Here is a 19,644-nt window from a genome sequence, read left to right on the forward strand (position 1 = left end):
ACTTTTTAATATTTGTGCAATTAACCACGGAGATTGTCAACCTCAAGATTCACTGTGTTATACTTTCCCATGTTTTAACCTTCAACTTTCCTTCTAGTGATATACATGACTCCTCACTTTCCCTTTCTACCACATGCACACCCCTTTCAGCACTGTTACTTATTCTCACAACAATGTGCTACCATCACCTCTATCCATTTCTAAACGTTTAAATTCAACCTAGTTAAACATGCTTATACGTATATTTTTAATATGAATCTTCTGGATCCGATGTCTGCATTTCCCTTAATTTTCTTATTAAAAATTACCCTTATGAGAGTTTTCTTATTAAAAGTTTACTTCTCTTTGTAGAGACTTGGCTTGAGATAACCAATCCAGATCACACATACATAGGAAACAAATTTCATACTTTTTAGGCTGCAAAAAATAACAATAAATTCCACAAATTTGCAGTAGTCAAGACTTAAGAAATGAACTTCAATGGAAAAAAATCAGAAGTACTACAAAAGGTCTGAGCTTCTGAAATTGGACAAAAGTTTCACCCAGACAAACCAGTACAGTCAGGAATGCAAATTAGTATAACCATCCTGGAAAGTGGTCTGGCAAATGTATCAAAAGCTTTAAAAGATGCCAGTGATGCAATAATTACACTTTTATGTATATGACCCCAAGGAATCAGAAATTCAGATAAAGACTTATGCACAAGATATTCAACACAATAATAATTACATTATAACAATAAGAAAAGAAACATGATTAATGAATAGGGAAGATTTAAGACAATGTTCAATTAAAGGAGGATCTATGCAATATGATCTGAATAATGTTAACATAAGTATAAATACACATTTGTTAGTGTATAAGTATATATAGCATATAAAGGCCCAAAAGGTTTTCCACAGTATATAACTCTTAGTAGTGGGAATAGAAGTGATTTCTTTTTATATCATTATATAAAATATAACATATATATAATATAAATGTTTTTTTCTATTTTGAGCATATATTCCTATAAAACAAGAAAAAAATTTTTAAATGAAAACAAGCAAAAGTAGCAATAGTAACACCTTAATGAAACAAATTCCACAAGAGAGCACAGAATCTTAGGCTTAAATGAGCTGACAGAATCACATATTTTAGTCCTTTTTTAGAAATGTCAAACAATAACAATTTGATCTGAAGGGTTTAAAAACATAATCAATATTCCTTTTGTTACATGAAAGCTAAAAATACCTATAGAAATGAAATTCTAACTAAGGAAAATCTTATCTAAATGCAAAACTATTATTTAGAACTTACAAGTTTCTTTCTTATATTGTCTTTATTTTTCTTTTCTTTCACTCTCTTCTATAAGTACAGAATAAACTTTGGCAAGTTATTTCATTAGTATCCTTTCATTCATTCATTCATTCATTCATAACTATTTTTAAGCATTTACTATGTGCCAAATGTAGGCAGTGGGGGTTCTACAGTATAGAAAATAAATTTCTTGTCTGGTGGAAGAACAAGTGGTATCTCTATCATGTAATAATGAAATGGTATAGATAAAATAATATTCATTAATCTGCTATAATTTATAAATGTTGGAAAGGAAAAATTATTCATTTCTTTGTTTAGCAAGGAATATAAAATTATCCCCCTTTATTTACTTTTAGGCATATAATTTGTTTCATTTTGCTAATTAAAGATACTGAAATTGAAATTGCTTGATTACTTACCCCAATATTAAACATTCCTGTAAAATACTCCATATTTGCTTGAATGAACCAAATGTTGCTTAAACCTAGTTCATCACTTCTCTTCTTAGCATGAACTAATGATAATTCCTTGTTTTCTATTAATGTAACCTAGATTTCATCCAGGAAAAAATAGTAATATTCAGTAATATAATTCAGACATTAGGATAAAGCATTATGACTATATTTCATAATGTAGAATGTAGAAATATTATGTTATTTATAATAATGTAGAAAATATTATCTTGATCTTTTATCTTATTCCAGGAAATACACCAGATAACGTTGAGTACAAAAATGAACAAGGTCTTTGAATTCTTGAAGTTCATATTATGGTGGTATACATACATGTGAGATAGGCAAGTTTAATACAGGACGATAAGTGCTATAATGAAGGATATAAGGGAAGGATTAGGAAAGGTTTTCATGGAGGAGTAATGATAACTGAGGCTGAAAAATGAATGGAAATTAGCTGAGGAATTTGAGGAGTATTTCAGGTAAAGGGAGAGGTTAAAGGAGCCAGATCACGTGGGGTAAAAGAAGGTTCAGTCGGCTGTAATGTATAGTATGGATAGGTGGGGGCAAGGCAGAAGGCACAATAACCAGTTATCAGTAACAGTAATCAAAGCCAGAGGAGAGAGGAGTGGGGAAACATTGGTTTGGATGGAGAGACGTGAGCAGAGTTTTGCTATCATTTCTAGCCCTACCCATTATTTTGTCCTTTTGCTGAGTCTTAGGAAAAACCTGGATCCTTTTGCCTAAAAAAACTATTTTCAGTAGCACACTATCTAATCTAACCGGCATGGTCACTTATTTAAACATCATAATTACATGGAACCTTGAATTGAGACTGATATCTTGATGGTTTGAACAGGTTAGTGTGATACTTCGATACATTCTAGAGTGATCTGGGCAGATTAAAAAGTATTTGGTGGCTCAGCAGGGAGAGTTCTCGCCTGCCATGCTGGAGACTTGGATTCGATTTTTAGCTTCGATTCCTGGTGCCTGCCCATGCAAAAAAAAAAAGTATTTGCAGAGTCTCCTTGAGGAATGGTGGAAAAAGGTAGATGCTTGGCCCTGACATCGTGGGAGTGAGAAAGACTTCTTGACCAAAAGAGGGAAGATAAATGAAACAGAATAAAATTTCAGTGGCTGAGAGATTTCAAATAAAGCTGAGAGGTCATTCTGGAGGTTATTCTTTGTTTTTTGTTATTGTTGCTATACTTTGATGCAATGAGCAAAAATCGAGAACACTAAAAAAGAAACCATGCTTAGCAAGTTTCAGGAGCCAATATTTCAGTATAAAGTTGTGCTAAAAATAAAACTATTTTCATAATTGCTAACATAATTATTAAATAACGATGGAAGTCATTCCTTTTGAAAATTATTCAAAAATATAACTTTTTTTTTCTTAAATTGAAAACTGTCGTGCGGTTCTCCATTTTTTTCCCCTTAAGATTCTAAATCTTAGTTTACTTCAAAGAAAAAAGAGAAGTGTCTATATTTGATCTGAGGGAATGATTATAAATTCAAAGAGCAGGGCTAAGTCAGATCTGGCTAACTTAATCGTATAGTTCTCCAATGTTTCCTTTTATCTCTTATTCATTCAGACATTACCTGGCATGATGGTAGCAAATGAGCAAGGACAATTCCAACATGGCCCTGGAAATGCAGAAAGAGAAACCAGTTAACTTTGCAACTTGTAGCTTTTGCTCATTCTGAGACAACAATCTTGCCAAATGAAAATAAAACTTTGAATGTAATATTGTAAAGTCACATAGTCCTGGAAAGTCTAAAAGGGACAAAAGGAGAGATAAAATACCCCACCACTGCAGAAATCCACAATTCTGTCACCGGGTTTGGCCTGATTAGTCACCACGTAAACAAGGTTGTTTAACTGTTGCTGTTTCCTCAAAGCTCGATCACTGGACATTTTACCTGGAAGACAAGAGAAGAAGAAAATGAAACAGGTTTTGTGAGGATCTGAGAAGACACACTTAAGAGTTGACTACCAGCACATAAGAGGAGGGGTGAATATATATATTTATGAAAGAAAAAAAATGATAAAACCCATATAATGGAATGTGAGAGTATTAGAAAACTAGAACCTAGAGAGAAATTCTTTATTTGTACTTATTTTATTCCTATCCAATTTTTCCTTCAATAACCTGAAAGAAAATCTATGAAAAAGTTTTCTAAAGAGTGGAAACAAATAAACAAAATATTAAGTTCAGAGTTATAAACAAAGTAAGTGTTAAGTATTTGCTGGATGGATTTCATTTAAAAAAGCAGTAAATAATTTCTTCCATCTATTCCTCTTAGAAATAAAGTATAAGGATTACCTAATTTCGGAACATTGCTTAAATCTCCTTGGTGAAAAAAGATCTATAATAAATGAAAACATTTTTATTTTTTAGTGGGGGCCCCTTGAACAATGAATCCTTCAGTTAGGACACCTGGGAAGCCTTGGGACAGAGGTGTCACATTGTCCAAAATATGTCAATGGTTATTGGCTTTAGAGAGAAATTGGATTTTTCCTTTTCTGCCTGAAGCGTCCTTTCCTCATGAGACATATAAATTGAATGCAATTAGAGAGTAAACAGAGTGCATTTCCAAGTACACAGTGCCTTGGGCCCAGCAGCGTGAAAACATCTTAACTTTCCTTTCAATAGCTACTAGTCAAGTCCACGAAATTATTTTCAGAAGAATGAATAAAAGTATTTGTTTTCACATATTTCAAGCATGCACTTTATGAGACTGAGATTAAGAAAATATAAGAGAGCAGGATTCAGTAATATAGGTAAAAGGGAAAACTCAGATAATTCTTTTGGTTTGATCAAACACCATTTAAAGCCACTAAGGTTTCCCTCTCCATTTTTATAGGAAAACAACATGACTGTTTTCATTTCCTTTCTTTTTTTTTTCTTTGTTATTAAATGTTCATGCTAGGAAAAAGTAGAAAATTTTGATGAATACAGATATATGTGAGAAAAAAATCCATAATCTCATAGTCCATAGGTAACATTTTTGCATATATTGTTCTCTAAACAATGACCACATTCATAAATTCATATTTTTTTAGCCAGCATATAAAATTTACTATATTTTAAATATATTTCCTCATTAATACATTTATTTCTGTAAGTTTTAATGGCTGCATATATACCATTGATTATATATCATAATTAACCAATCCTCTATGGTTAGACATTCAGGTTTTTCTTTTTTTGTTATTAATAACGTAACTATCATTTGTATAGCTGAATCCTTGTGAACATTCTTATGTCAATTTCAAACATGAAGAACACTGAAGTCAACAGTCTGGTTTGACTTCATTTCTGAGGATATAGGTTCATGTAGCTTCTAAAATAATTATCTTCATCTTTCTCTAATAATATAATTGCACAAGATTTAAAGATAGAGAAAGAGAAAACCCTTGTCATCCCACTTTCATGAACAACCATTCCTAAGCAACTCACAGATATTTACAGACTTTATAGTCATGCAAACATCTATTCATATATTTTCTCATGAATGGGACCATACTATTTCTATCTATATGTCCGCATATGTATACTGACACACATAAAATGTTCTGTAGTCTGCCTTTTCACTTAGATATGTTATGTATATATCAATGCGCATAGATCCATCCTTTCTAATAAATATTTAGTTGCCTAGCTCTGTCATTATTTATTGACCAATCTTCTATTAACAGCCGTTTAGGTTGTTTCCAGTGCATCCCTGTTACAAATGAGAAAAATGAACAACTTTGCACATAGATCTGAACAACTGTCTTTTTTTTTACAAATAAATTACTAGATGTCGAACTGTTGGAGCCAAGAGTATGCTTATATAAAATGTTGATACATACTGAGAGCTGCGTCTGTTCAAACTAGTACAATCCAAATGATAATACCAGTTTATACACCCACCAACAGTGTATGGTCATTCGCCAGCCTCTATGGCAATAACGTTTCCCAACAGTTTACTGTGACAATTTTCAAACATATGGCAAAGTTGAAAGAATCTTACAGTGAATGCTTCTATATACTCCATCAGGATTTTATCACTAATAATTTAGTATACTTGGTTTATTTAACATATCTATCCATAAATCTGTTTTTCTACCCACCCATGAATCCATCTGATATTTTTGAAAGCAATATAGTTTTGATTTGGGGGAAGAAGAATAAGAACAAGGAAGGAGGGGATCAGAAGATAGAAAATGACTTCTGAAAGCAACTTTGAGCCCTTTTGGAGAGCTACAGTCACAAATGCTGCTGCTACACGTAGGGCATTCTGCTAGAGCCACCAAGAGGCAAGGAATGAGCACAGGTATTTCTGTGTTTGTGTGTTTCTTATAATTCATAGCCGAAGGATTTTCACAAAAGATGGTCAAAAAGATTTATCATTTTCTTGTGAATAAGAATATAGGAAAAGAAAATTTATTTAAATGTAATCTCTGATAGTAAGTTCTGTACCACATTTTCTATTAGCAATTTATTATTTCTTAGCTTTCTTAGATCTGTTTCAAAAGCAAATGTTGGTGAAGATCTGTTTTTCTTGTTAAGATGGCATCTCTGCATATCAAGAATACATACTGAAATGAGGGTTGAAGGCAAAGAGGTACTTTTCAGGGTTGTGTTTAAGTAGAGAGACTATTAATTAGTACGTAATATTAACAGAGATTGAGTTAAAAATTATGGCAGGAAGATGCCTAGATGCTTTATGGAAAAGATGCTTCTATTAAAGCATCCCCCTGCCCCCCATTCTAGTTTTAAAAATATTATGAAGCTCCTGGAAACATGAACAGGATTTCAAAAACATTCAACAAAGTAAGAAAATAGTATTTGGGGATATGATACTAATTTAAAAATCATCCTATTTTCTATTTTTTTATCCAGTATCGTTGTGCCTGAGATATCACTTGCACATATAAAATTGCAATCTACTTTTAGCTTGACAATAAGTGATGATGGAAAAAGAAACCTGAGAGTTCAATGTTTTAATACAAATGATCTCATTTGGTCTGGAAGTCATTCTCCCACAATGGACTCTTTTTCTTGCTTTTCTTCTGATTATTTAGACAACTTCAGTGTTGTCTGCATTACCCAAAAAGAAAGTACAGGGGACTAGAGACCAATTTTTAAGCTAAGGAAGAACTATGTTCATACAACCTGCCTTTCTGGATTGTTCAAAGCATGAAATAAGGCAAACAACTGATGAAAATGTGCACATGTGCAGCCAGGACACGTGCATAGTCTAGTAATTTATGCCTTAGATCAGGATCTTAACGTTTTCTTTTTTACCCTGAAGCAATAAATTACCTTGCATGTTATAACTTCCTCATACAAGGAAAATGGCTGGGTACGTGGATACACATTACACTTCTTTATTAAAGAAATTTTTGTTGTTTTGCTTTTCAAAGCATTTTCTTTTGTGACAGAACATACCAATCATGTTCTGGGAGTTTTCAAAAATATAATTAAATATGGTGATAAAGAAAAACACTAAAAACTAATTGATTAAAGATAAAAATCATACCATTTTTTGATGGAAAGCTATAAAATTGAAAGAGCAAAAGCATATTTGTTTCACAGAGATACATGTACACTGCTCTTCTAGAGAAGGCATAAGACAGTTAAATAGACAATGTGTCACTAACAGGAACTTTGATATGTTAAAGGGAAGGTGACAACCTTAAATTTTCATGTTTTCAAAAGAGACCTGATAAATAACATTAAGAAAGAACAAATTGATGAATACTGCTTGTCATGCTTTACAGGACAAAAGACAGTGAAGCTCTGGTTCCATTTCCAGGATAATTATGGTTTTCAGGTCTGGAAGTCATTAAAGCACCTGCTATTTGCCCAGTACTTGTCTATATGCTGAGAACACATCACCTCAAAGATGAATTAAACATAATTCCTGTTTTTAAGGAGCTAGGAGGGTATCTAAGAAAAAGGTTTGTGTGGGTAGATAAATAATTGTGATAAGAAACATGTTAAATGTTAATTATGTGCAAAATTATATGCACTATAGATAAAGGACTAAGTGCTTAAGACACCCGAGAGAGCTTCTCAGAGACTTGGGGCATTTTGGCTGAGTCTTTAAGAAGGAACAGAAACTTGCCAGATAGAATGGGAAGGAAAGGGATACCAAGAACAGAACTGCATGGCATATTTAGGGGAAAACTGCAAATAGCTCATATAGGTTTGAAAATGAAACATCGAAGGGGAAATAGTAGAGCATAAGATAGGCTCAAAATATAGGCAGGGCCAGATGGAAAAGGGCATTGCTTGGTATTCTACCTCTCTTAGCCCTAGAGAAAACTTAAATATTTAAAGTGCTTAGAGTTCCTTAAAGAGAAAGAAGAAAAAATTTTTTTCTGACTATTTGAATAGACAGTACTATTGTTTTTACATTATTATATACTAAGGATGTCCTTTTATAATGCTAGCCTACATCATTTTCATTCTGGATAGAGTGTATCCTCAAATTCGATAGGATTATACATTCAAAAATTCTCTGGGGCATTCAGTCTTAATTGATGCTAATTGTCGTTAATTGATTTAATTAAGAAAATGAAACTGGATCGCTTGAACTTTTAAATCGTTTTGAACTCTTGTGTTTTAGATGAAGAAACCCTACTGGGTATTCCTTCTTACTCTCCTTCCCAGGCTCCCCTTCCCCTGGTATAGTCCTTAAATGCTCTCTTCATCAGGTCCTGTCTCTGTGCTGCAGCTCAGCACAGAACACGCTTTACCTGGGTATATTACTGAAGTCTTTTCCAAGTTTACCCACTAAAATAGCTCTCTTTTGCTTAAAAATCCCTTAAGGACTTCAGAATAAGAATAAAATCTTAACTTTTTGGCAGGAGAACAAGGTCTTTGATGATCTGAACCCTGATCACTTTGCCAGGTTCACCTTCCGTTACTTTCTTCTCTGTACCCTCACTGAGCGACCAAGAGTTCCATGACTGTATCATGCTTTATGTAACTGGTTCTCTCTTAACCAATGGAAACCTATGTCCTTCCTTTAGAAACTCAGAATCTCACCACCTTTCCACACTCCAGGCTGAATTTAGAACATATATTACTTTTGTAATAATACTAATAAAACGACAAAGGAGAAAGAGTTTTCAAACTCTTTTCACCACCCAGAAGTACTAAATAATCTTTCATTTCATAGAGCCTATTATTGTTAGATAATGAAAAATTTTATAATAATGGTACCTAGGCACAAGTCACTATAATAAAGTTCAAAAAAGAACTATTAGCTGAAATTGCTTCTGTCTCTCCGAAATAGATACAAATGACTTTTCCTGAAACTACATAAATGTGAGTCCAATTAAATGGAAAGAGTATTAGAGCATGATAGGCACTTAACTGGTGCTCAATAAAAGTTTAATGAATTAATTTTCTCTGCCATTATGAAAAACTGCATTTCAAGGCAGTATACTAATTTTTTGTAGGTACTAAATACGAAAACAAGTTAGATATCAATGATATGTCTGTATCTGTTGATATATTAAAGAGGTTGATTATAAAACTCTTTAAAGTAGGGGTGAAAAGTTTTTGCAAACTTTTGTAAAGGAATGAGAAAGGAGCCATTTAAAGCTGTTTGAATAGACTTTAAGAGTTAGAAAGGCAGAAACAGATTTTTAAAGAAAACTCATGAGACTATGTATGAAACTAAGAAGCAATTTAAAGCTGAGATTGTAGGTTAGGGCAACTTATTTTTTTAATTATGGGGAGAACTTGTCTAAAATAGTCAAAATTTAGAGTAGTTCTTTCAGTTTTACATTTCTTAAAGCCCATTGCAGGGTAGCATCACTAATCCTCTTAGCCACACTGAACTCAGAGTGACAGTATTCCTGCAACAATGGATAAGAATCATCCCACGCTTTCTTCACCCCTTACATCCCTTCCCCACAATTCACATAACCGACAGGTCAGTGTATAAAATCAGCAAAAGTGGGATGGCATTTTCAATCTGACAGCTTTGTTATACGACTTCAGAGAAATCAATAATTATTAACTGAAAAAGACAGTAGAATTTAGGGGAAAATCAAAATGTTAGAAGAGGCTGATTTATTCCTCTCAAAATTGAGGAACGTGACCTCATAAATTTATCTCTCAAACAATCATTCAGCCAGCAAAGTAATCAACCAGCTTGGCCTACATAGAACTGTTCTGAAAAATGTTAGGGGCACAAAGATGTATCATGTTTGGTTTCTGCCTTGAATGAATTTATACCTTATTTTAATTAGTACAAAACACATTTGAGCTTATAAGATGTATTTTGTTACATTGTAAAATATACTTTTATAATGAAATTTTAACGACCATAACTTACAAAAATCCAACAAAGCTTCTAAAATAAGTAATACCTTCTTTTTATATGAAGTACTGTTTATTAAGTACTTGTGTATTTATTATATCATTTAATCCTCAAAACTGTCAGGTTGTGAGGATGTATGACATTCTTCTTATTTTACAAATGAGGACACTGAGCACTAAAGAGGCTCAATGACTTGCTCAAGAACATGTAGCTGGTAAGTAGTAAAGCTGGGACTCAAACAAGTAAGGATTTCTATCTTTCCAATATTCTCTGCTACTTCTTGAATGGATGGCATTAATTAATTGTGACTTCAGCATTTCAACACAGGTGTCTTTTTTTTTGGCATGGGCAGGCTCTGGAATTGAACCCGGGTCTCTTACACGGCAGGCGAGAATTCTGCCACTGAGCTACCATTGCATCTCCCACTGCTGCCTTTTTGTGTATGGGTTCAAGGAAACAAGGGGCCTTCTATCAGGGAAACAAGGGATTTCCTTAGTCATTACAAACCAAAGAAAAAAAAATTCTTCAGAATTGGTCATAAAATGCACTTTATTTTAGTTTTCCTCTAAATAAAATTCCTGAGAGCAGGCTTACCAATAAAAAGGATCATTTTAAGATTTTAACTTCAGTGTTTTGGAATACAGCACGAAGGCATTATTTAGAAGTCTCGTAAGTCATTCTGTTTAATGAATTGACCTTTGGGTGCCACCCTTTCCAGAAAGAGGCATTTACTCACTTTGAGACTGAAGCATTTTTTTTTATTTTGAAGAACAGTGATACAGGAGAGGTTGAGCAATCAATTTGTTGCAAAATCGGATTATCCAGGAGGAAAGAAATGAAAATAGATTGGAGAGATCTTTCATGTTACAGCACTGCAGGTGCTGGCTAAAAATAGCGTGCACCATCACACTTCCATATCCAATTCTAGAGCATCTTTAAAAAACCAATAACTAAAAAATATTTAGGCAAGATGCTGGCTTGAGGGACAAAGGTTAAGTAAAGAATAGTCGCATTATTCACCAAATAAAAGCTGGTGCTTCATTTATAGAAAAGCCTTAATACAGTGAATAATGGAAATTTTAAAGCCTTCTTTTTCCAGTTATTTTTCTTTAAGATTAATAAATCATTCTGATTTCAGAACAACCAGAACCCAGAATTAATTGGACACATATATTTTCATTTTGTTCAAAAACTACACTACAGAAAGTAAATATCACTTTACTCTGGCATTTGGGTATTTTTTCAAAAGTCTACAATATTTTCCAAGTTGCCCACAAGACCAAACTGAATGCTTTTAGAACAAAGAAAAAATAACATAGAAAATAGTTTGGGTACGTATTTCTCCCACCTCTTTTTCAGAAGCTTAAGTTAACATTTTTAACAGTATCATTCATTTTTTTTACTTTTTTTTTGGTGCATGAGTCAGGAATTGAACCTGGGTCTCCCACATGGCAGGTGAGCATTCTACCACAGAACCATCCATGCACCTCGTTAACTTTTTTTATTGTATAGTATAACATATATGCAAAGCAAAGAAATAAAAAAGCAATAGTTTTCAAAGTACTCTTCAAAAAGTGGTTACAGGATAAATCCCAGAGTTTGTCATGGGCTACCATGCAATCCTCTCATATTTTTCCTTCCAGCTGCTCCAGAATATAGGAAGCTAGAGGGTTTAAGTACTTTTTTATCATCACAATTGACTTTTTTTTCCTTCTTTCTTTGTGAACAATAACATATATACAAAAAAGCTATAAATTTCCAAGCACAGCACCACAATTAATTGTAGAACATATTTCAGACTTTGACATGGGTTACAATTCTACAATTTTAGGTTTTTACTTCTAGCTGTTCTAAAATACTGGAGACTAAAAGATATTAATTTAATGATTCAGCATTCATATTGATTTGTTAAATCCTATCTTCTGTATATAATTCCACCATCACCTTTGATCTTTCCATACCTCTCATTGGGGTTGTTTGGGCTATGGCAATTCTAAATTTTTGATATTGGAAGGGTCTGTCACTAATATGGTGTAGGGAGATGGAACTGATTTTCTGGAGAGGCTGGGCTAGGTTTCAGGACTTATCTGGACCAGGGACTCATCTGGAGGTTGTAGGTTTCTGGAAAGTTATTCTAGTGCCTGGAACCCTTGTGGAATCCTATAAATTGCCCTAGGTGTTCTATAGGATTGGCTGGAACGGTCCTGGTTGGGGATTGGCAAGTTATGATAGGTAGCAAGGGCTACCTGAAGCTTGCATAAGAGCAACCTCAGAGTAGCCTCTCAACTCTATTTGAACTCTCTCTGCCACTAATACTTTATTAATTATACTTCTTTTCCCCATTTGGTCAGGATGGAATTGTTGATCCCGTGGTGCCAGGTCTGGATTCATCTCTGGGAGTCCTCTCCCGTGTCACCAGGGAGACTTTCACCCCTGGATGCCATGTCCCATGTAAGGAGGAGGGCAGTGATTTCACTTGCAGAGTTGGGCTTAGAGAGACTGAGGGCACCTTGTTAGCTTTTTGAGGTCACTCAAGTAACCCTCAGTTTGCTTTCAATTTGATGTGTTTCAGAGCACTTAGGTTAAATGTACTCTAGTATCCTGATATGGTGAATACTAACTTTCCCAAAGTCAAGTGATTTTAAAAAATAGTTTCTTTAGTTCTTTTGTACATAGCATATATGCCGGTTTGAATCTTTGGTGAGCCCCAGAAAATCAGACTCATTGGCTACTGTTTTTTTATTTAATCATTTATATGTATTTCATTTCGATAAGAAAAATTAAAATGGTGAATGTCTATGCTGATAAAGCACCCAAATTCTTTGTTAGTATTCACATCAAGAGGGTTCTCTGTCCCCTCCTTCCACTTGAATATGAGTTTGACTGATGTAATACTGAAATGACACTGTGCCTATTTCTAGCAGCTTCTACTTCCTATCTCTTGAGATGCTTGCTCCTGAAATACAATTTAGGTATCTGAGTTACAGATCTGTGAATAAAATCAATAAATATTTAAAGCCTCTATGTTTTGAAATGATTATTTACGTAGCAAGAGATCATCAGAACAATATTCTACTATTGGGCTTGTAAGGAGTACCATTATCAAATAGTATTAGGTACCCACTATACACAGAATGGTGCTGGATACCATGACAATAACTAAAATAGAAAACTGTTATCATACTTAAGAGTTAACCCTCTAAGGGAGTGGTATTCATTATAAGTTACATAAGGCCTGTAGAAACTTCAAAGACAGTTTTGGATTCCTAGAGTTCTACTGTTTCCTTCCCCTTGCAAATGGTCTTTGTGGGCCTAGCTGTAAAGCTTGATAGGGTCTCAGCAGCAAGGGAAGGTAAAAGGATAGGACTATATAACCAAGCTATAGAGAAGGGTGGGATGGGGACAGTTCAAAAGGGACCTAATCTGGGCAAGAATTGATATCCACACAGGTCTAATTTGATGGGTGGTGTCTAGCAGCAGGTAGTGTTCAGCAGTGCTCGAGACAGTCGAGTTTAGGAAAAGGGAGAATTACAAGGGCCTTGGAAGAGGATGGCAGCAACTTAGGGGACATGTGTGTAGTCAAGGTTTACCCTAAGGCACAACAGATGTCAGACTGAAAGTACTAAGGATGCCCTGCATCTGCCTCCCATCAGAATGGTCAAATGAGATGCTTCAGGGCTCCAATACCCACAGAAGCTTTGAATAACCAGCAAGAACTGGAAGGAACATCTTTCTCAGGGGCTCAGAAAATAGTTAAAGGACTACAGTGATAGTGCAACCTCTGGATCAAGAAAAATTCTACTTAAAAGAGGTAGGTGGGGCCAGACCTTTGCACCTGCACAGCTACATCCTACCTGGCCACTGGGTGCCCACGTTCACAGGCATCAGCATAGCATCTCCAACTTGTACCTATTCCTGTGCTCCAACGTATCACCGAAATGTTGTGCCCTGCTCTGTGCCTTACATCCTGTTACATCCATCCCACAAACACAAGGCTTTAGACTACTGAAGGAAATCAACTTCCAAAGTAAATCAATCAAGATACTTATGTGCTTGAAAACAACAGAAGATCACTAAGCATATCACAATGCAGACAGATATAGCCCAGTCTAACGACCAAATTAAAATTCCAGAGGAGTTTCAGATTTGGAACAACTAATCAAGATGTTCACATAACTCTACTAAATAAAATAAGTGGGATGACTAATGACATAAAGGAGATCAAGAAGAGCATAAAGAGGACTTTGAAAGAATAAACAGAAAAATAGCAGATATCACAGAGATTAAAGATGCTGTAGACCAAATAAAAAACATACTAGAGACACACAACAGCAGATTTGAAGAGGCAGAAGAAAGAATAAGCAAACTAAAGAACAGGATAATGATTTTGAGCACTCAAAACAGCAAATGGCTAAAAAGATGGAAAATTTTGAATTGGAATTCTTCTAGGGCCAAGAGACTGGCCCTACTGAAATACTAAGGGGAGTTCTGCTAGTTGAAAGAAAAAAAACAAGGGAGGGAGGTGTGGAGGAGGGCACAGAAGTGAAGAGTACCAGTAAGGGTAACTTAAAAGTTAAAAAGAGAAAGAGGAAAAGAATATATGGATCTGACAAATAAAATAAAAAAGATAAGATGGTAGATTCAAGAAACTCCTTTTCAGTTATAACTTTGAATGTTAATGGACTAAACTTACCAATTACAAGATACAGATTGGCAGAACGGATTAAGAAATATAACCCAGGTATATGCTGCTTACAAGACACTCATCTTAGAAACAAGGATACAAATAGACTGAAAGTAAAAGGATGGAAAAAGATTTTCCATGCAAGTTGGAACCAAAAGAAAGCAGGAATAGCTATACTAATTTTGGACAAAATAGACTTTAAAAAGACATCATAAGAGACAAAGAAGGACACTATATATTAATTAAAGGGACAATTCACCAAGAAGAAATAATAATCCTAAATATTTATGCTCCCAATCAAGGAGCTCCAAAGTACATGAGACAGACATTGGCAAAACTGCAGGGAGCGATAGATGTGTCAACAATAATAGTAGGAGACTTCCATATACCACTTTCATCTATAGATAGAATAACCAGACAGAAGTTCAACAAAGAAAAGAAGTTAAACAACTTGATACATGAATTAGGCCTAATAGACATATATATAGGTCACTGCACCCCAAAACACCAGGATATACATTCTTCTCCAGTGCACATGGAAAATTCTCCAGGATAGATCATATGCTGGGGCACAAAACAGGTCTATATAAATTTAAAAACATTGAAATTATTCAAAGCACTTTCTCTAATCACAGTGGAATGAAGCTGGATCTCAATAACTACCAAAGAATGAGAATACTCACAAATATATGGAGATCAAATAACACACTCTTAAACAACCAGTGCATCAAAGAAGAAATTGCTAGAGAAATCAGGAGCTATCTGGAGACGTATGAAAATGAGAATACAACATATTAGAACTAATGGGATGTGGCAAAGGCTGTGCTGAGAGGGAAATGTATTGCCCTAAATGCCTATATTAAAAAACAAGAAAGAGCAAAAATTCAGGACTTTAACTGCTCAGCCCCAAAGCAAATAGAAGAGAAATGACAAAAATTAAAGCAGAGTTAAATGAGTGGGAGAACAAAAGAACAATAGAAAGAATCAATAAAACCAAAAGTTGGTGTTTTGAGAAAAAAAAGCAATAGGTGGGGATGTAGAATGGTGCAGCTGCTGCAGAAGACAGTTTGGCAGTTCCTCAAAAAGATAAGTATAGAATTGCTATTTGATCTGGCAATCCTGCCACTAGGTTTATACTCAGAAGAACTGAAACCAGGGATGCGAACAGACATTTGCACGTTGATGTTCATAGTGGCATTATTCACAATTGCCAGAAGATGGAAGCAACCCAAGTGTCTATGAACCAATGAATGGATAAACAAAATGTGGGATATACATAAAATGGAATATCATTCAGCAGTTAGAAGGAATGATGTCCTGATGCATGCAACAACATGGATGAACCTTGAGGACTTTATGTTGAGTGAAATAAGCCAGACACAAAAGAACAAGTATTGTATGGTCTCACTAATATGAACTAATTACACTGGGCAAACTTATGGAGTTTAGAGAATAGGTTACCAGGAGACAGAATGATGTTAGAGAATGGGGAGCTGATGCTTAATTTGTGCAGAATTTTTAATAAGGTTGATTGTAAATGTTTGGAAATGGATAGAGATGATGAGAGCACATTACTGTGAGTGTAATTAAAGTGCTGAATTATGGTGTGAATGTGATTGAAAGGGGGAGTCATGTATATAAGCTCGGAGAGGCAAAAACAGGTTGTCATGGGTGAGGGGGGGCAGTGAGAATGGGGAGTTGATGCATAATAGTTAAAGGGTTTCTGTTTGGGAAGATGGGAAGGTTTTAGTAATGAAAGGTGGTGGGGTTAGTACAACACTGTGGATGTGATTAATCCCACTGAAAGGTATGGTTGGAAGTGGTTGAGTTTATATTGTATATATATTCCCACAATTAAAAAAAAGAAAGAGCAGCTAATGAGATAATGACCATTAAATGCATTTAATGGTTCTGGATGGGATCTAGCAAGGGAGGAGAAAACTCAAAGGGACATTATTGGGACATATGAAAAAATTGAAATGCAGAATGTAAGAATTATATCAATGTTAAATTGTTTGAACTTGATAACTATTCTTAAGGTGGCTGCAGAAGTAAATATCCTTGTTCTTAGGATATGTCATTATTAAGTTTTTAAGGAACATATTGTATACAATCTACACTCAAGTGTTCAGAAAATGGATTGATAAATATGTTGATGGATGGATGGAAAGATAGAATGATATAGCAAAAGTGGCAAAACGGTGGTGGGTCTGGCTATAGGGGGTATGGGGGATGTCGGAGTTCTGTGTATGGAGTTTGTATTATTTTTGCACTATCGTATAAGTTTGAACATACCTCAAAATGAAAAGCTTTTAAAAATTAAAAAAATACTATGACATAATTGAAACTGCATCAGTTGGGGGTACTGTATCTACTGATATGCAGATTTACCAGTTCAGGGGCCGAGTTGGGCAGGGAAAGGCAGGAACTTATATTTTCTTCCTGAATAAGAATTTTGAATCTACTTTTTTTTTCTGATTCTTTCATTAAAATCTCTACAGACTAGTTCATTAATTTAAGAAATACTTCTTAAGCATTTATTACATGGCAGGCCCTGGCCAAGCTTCTGGGACACAGTGGCAAACAAGGGAGATGCTTACATTGTAGTACAGAGGATCCTGCAATAAACAATTAAATAATTAAGTAAATATACTGGAGAGTGATAAATTCTCTCTGGTATGGAGAGAATTAAAATAGAGTGATTTGATGGAAGCCGACTAGATGAACAGTTTAGATTAGTCAGGGAAAGCCTCACTGAGCAGGTAACCTTTAATGTGAGATTTGAATAACCAGAAGCAGCCAGTCATGAGAAGACAAGAGAAAAAAACATTACAACAAAAAGAACAGCTGATACAAAAGTCTTTAGGTGGAAAGGAGCTAGGGTTGTGTTTGAGAAACATGATTATAATTATATATGTGTTAATCCTCTTCACTAGGGTATATAAAGTCATTGACAGGATAGTCTTATTTGCTAGTATCAGTACTGTTGAAAGATCACTATGTGCTAAATATTAGCATGGTTTATTTCCTATCTAAATCCTTTTTCATAACAGCTTAGTGCGGTGGGCACTATCCCCCCACTGTCAGAAAAACTTAAACAAATAAAAAACCAAAGTGATTTGCCTTTGTCAAAATAGTTGGTATATGGTGGAACCAGTATTTAAATCCTGGCCATCTTCCCCATGGCTTGTGGCATATCTACCACTCCAGGAATCTTCAAATTTTTTCATCACAAACCCTTACCAGTAAAACATTTTTAGAGCAGGATTCAACTACATGCAGTACCATCAAATTGTCTATGAAATATTAGTAAAGTTTATGGTCTTTTTTAAGAAAAAATACAGAACTTTTATCTGTGGGCATGATGCTGCCTCCCTTGTCTAGCACAGGTGTACGTAATGGGTCTTATCTGCATTTCTGACACCAGAGAAATTTACATCACTTTGGAAAATAATTCTTTTGCATTTTATAATGTTTTTAACTTTAATCTCAAAATTAGGATTACAGATAAGCTAAAAGCTATTTGTTTTTCAGAGAAATGTCATGCAGCGGGAGTGCTGGAGTTGAAACAGATGTCTGTAAATTGCTTTGATTTAGTGAAAAAAAAGTTTCCAGGACTTACTTATTTTGGTGGTTGTAGTATACCCATGGCAAGTGTCTCTTTTGGCTACAACCAGAGTTCAAGAATTATGAATACTCCTATGCCATCACTGCGCAGACTTTTAAATTCAAAAGTAATGGTGAATAGCTGATTAAAAACTATAGTGTGTGGGCATGCACAAGCACACATACGCAAAACCAAACACTCTGCCCTATATGCTCACCTGTTCACGCCCATACTTTCTAAAATGCAAATGTGTTCATGTTAATTTCCTTGTTAAAAGTCTCAAATGGTTCCTCCACTGCTGATAGATTTTTAACATTGAGATTTCAGTCTGGTCTTGATTGGTTCCTAAGACTCTTTCTCCCATTATCTCAGCATTCTCTGTACAACCAGTTACTCTCTAAACACACCCTGTTCAATCACATTTCTGATGTTTAATTTTATTTTTTTATTTAAAAAATTTTTAATTTTATTTTTCTTCCTTTTTTTAAAATTATATATTTCTGAGGTTTTAAACATACTATTTCCTTTGCTGTGAATACCACTATCTCAGAAATTTCAAACCATTTGTGAAACAACAGTCCCTCAAGATGTTATGAAAGATTAGGAGGGAAAAAAAGTGGGTTTTACCATGAAGTAGTTTTAGGAAATGCATATATTAACCCATTTTTGGAGAATCACCATGCTTGTTAGCATATTAACTGCTATACAAAGGCTTACAGTTTAGAATTTGGTTGAATTTAGGTTAACATAGGATTTCCCAAATCACTTGACAATTGAATGCTTTTAATATCTAATTCTTGTTAAGAACTATTTCTAGAATCCTCTCTAGGAAACATTACTTTATCCTGCCTTTTTGCCAAAAAAGACCTACTCATCCTTTCAAAATCCAGTTCCAATGAATGCAGTGAGTCAACAGAAGCATAGACAAGATTCTTTAGATTACAAACTCTTCCACCTCAGGTATTTCCCAGGGACCTGCAGAAATTGCATAACACACAAAACTTAATCACATGCTAGTTAGGTTCTAGACACCAATTTAGCAATAAAAGTAACTTTTTTTTTAAATTGAGGGCTATAAAAATTCAAAGACATTAGCCATTATAATACTTCTTTTTGAATAATAATATAGAAAAGAAATGACATTTTAATGTAAATTTTTGAAATATTCTGAGAACACCAAGTTAAAGGTGGTATACACCACAGTTAGATTGATGCAATGTTTAATTATATACCTAAACAGCCAATTGCTTATGAGAATTCTTGAAGATGAT

At 34.5% G+C, this 19,644-nt stretch overlaps 1 protein-coding gene across 1 annotated transcript in view; it reads right to left on the minus strand.

The window, feature by feature from the left end:
• GSTCD (glutathione S-transferase C-terminal domain containing) overlaps positions 1–19,644 on the minus strand; it is a 206,605-nt gene that overhangs the window by 39,909 nt on the left and 147,052 nt on the right. The window contains exons 6-8 of the mRNA XM_077142633.1: positions 3,559–3,674; positions 3,354–3,398; positions 1,719–1,847 (exon numbers count right to left, since the gene is read on the minus strand). Coding sequence (XP_076998748.1) covers positions 1,719–1,847; positions 3,354–3,398; positions 3,559–3,674 — 290 coding nt within the window. The remainder of the gene's footprint in view (positions 1–1,718; positions 1,848–3,353; positions 3,399–3,558; positions 3,675–19,644) is intronic.

Source organism: Tamandua tetradactyla, chromosome 24, assembly GCF_023851605.1.
Source record: "Tamandua tetradactyla isolate mTamTet1 chromosome 24, mTamTet1.pri, whole genome shotgun sequence".
Classification (NCBI taxonomy): Eukaryota; Metazoa; Chordata; class Mammalia; order Pilosa; family Myrmecophagidae; genus Tamandua; species Tamandua tetradactyla.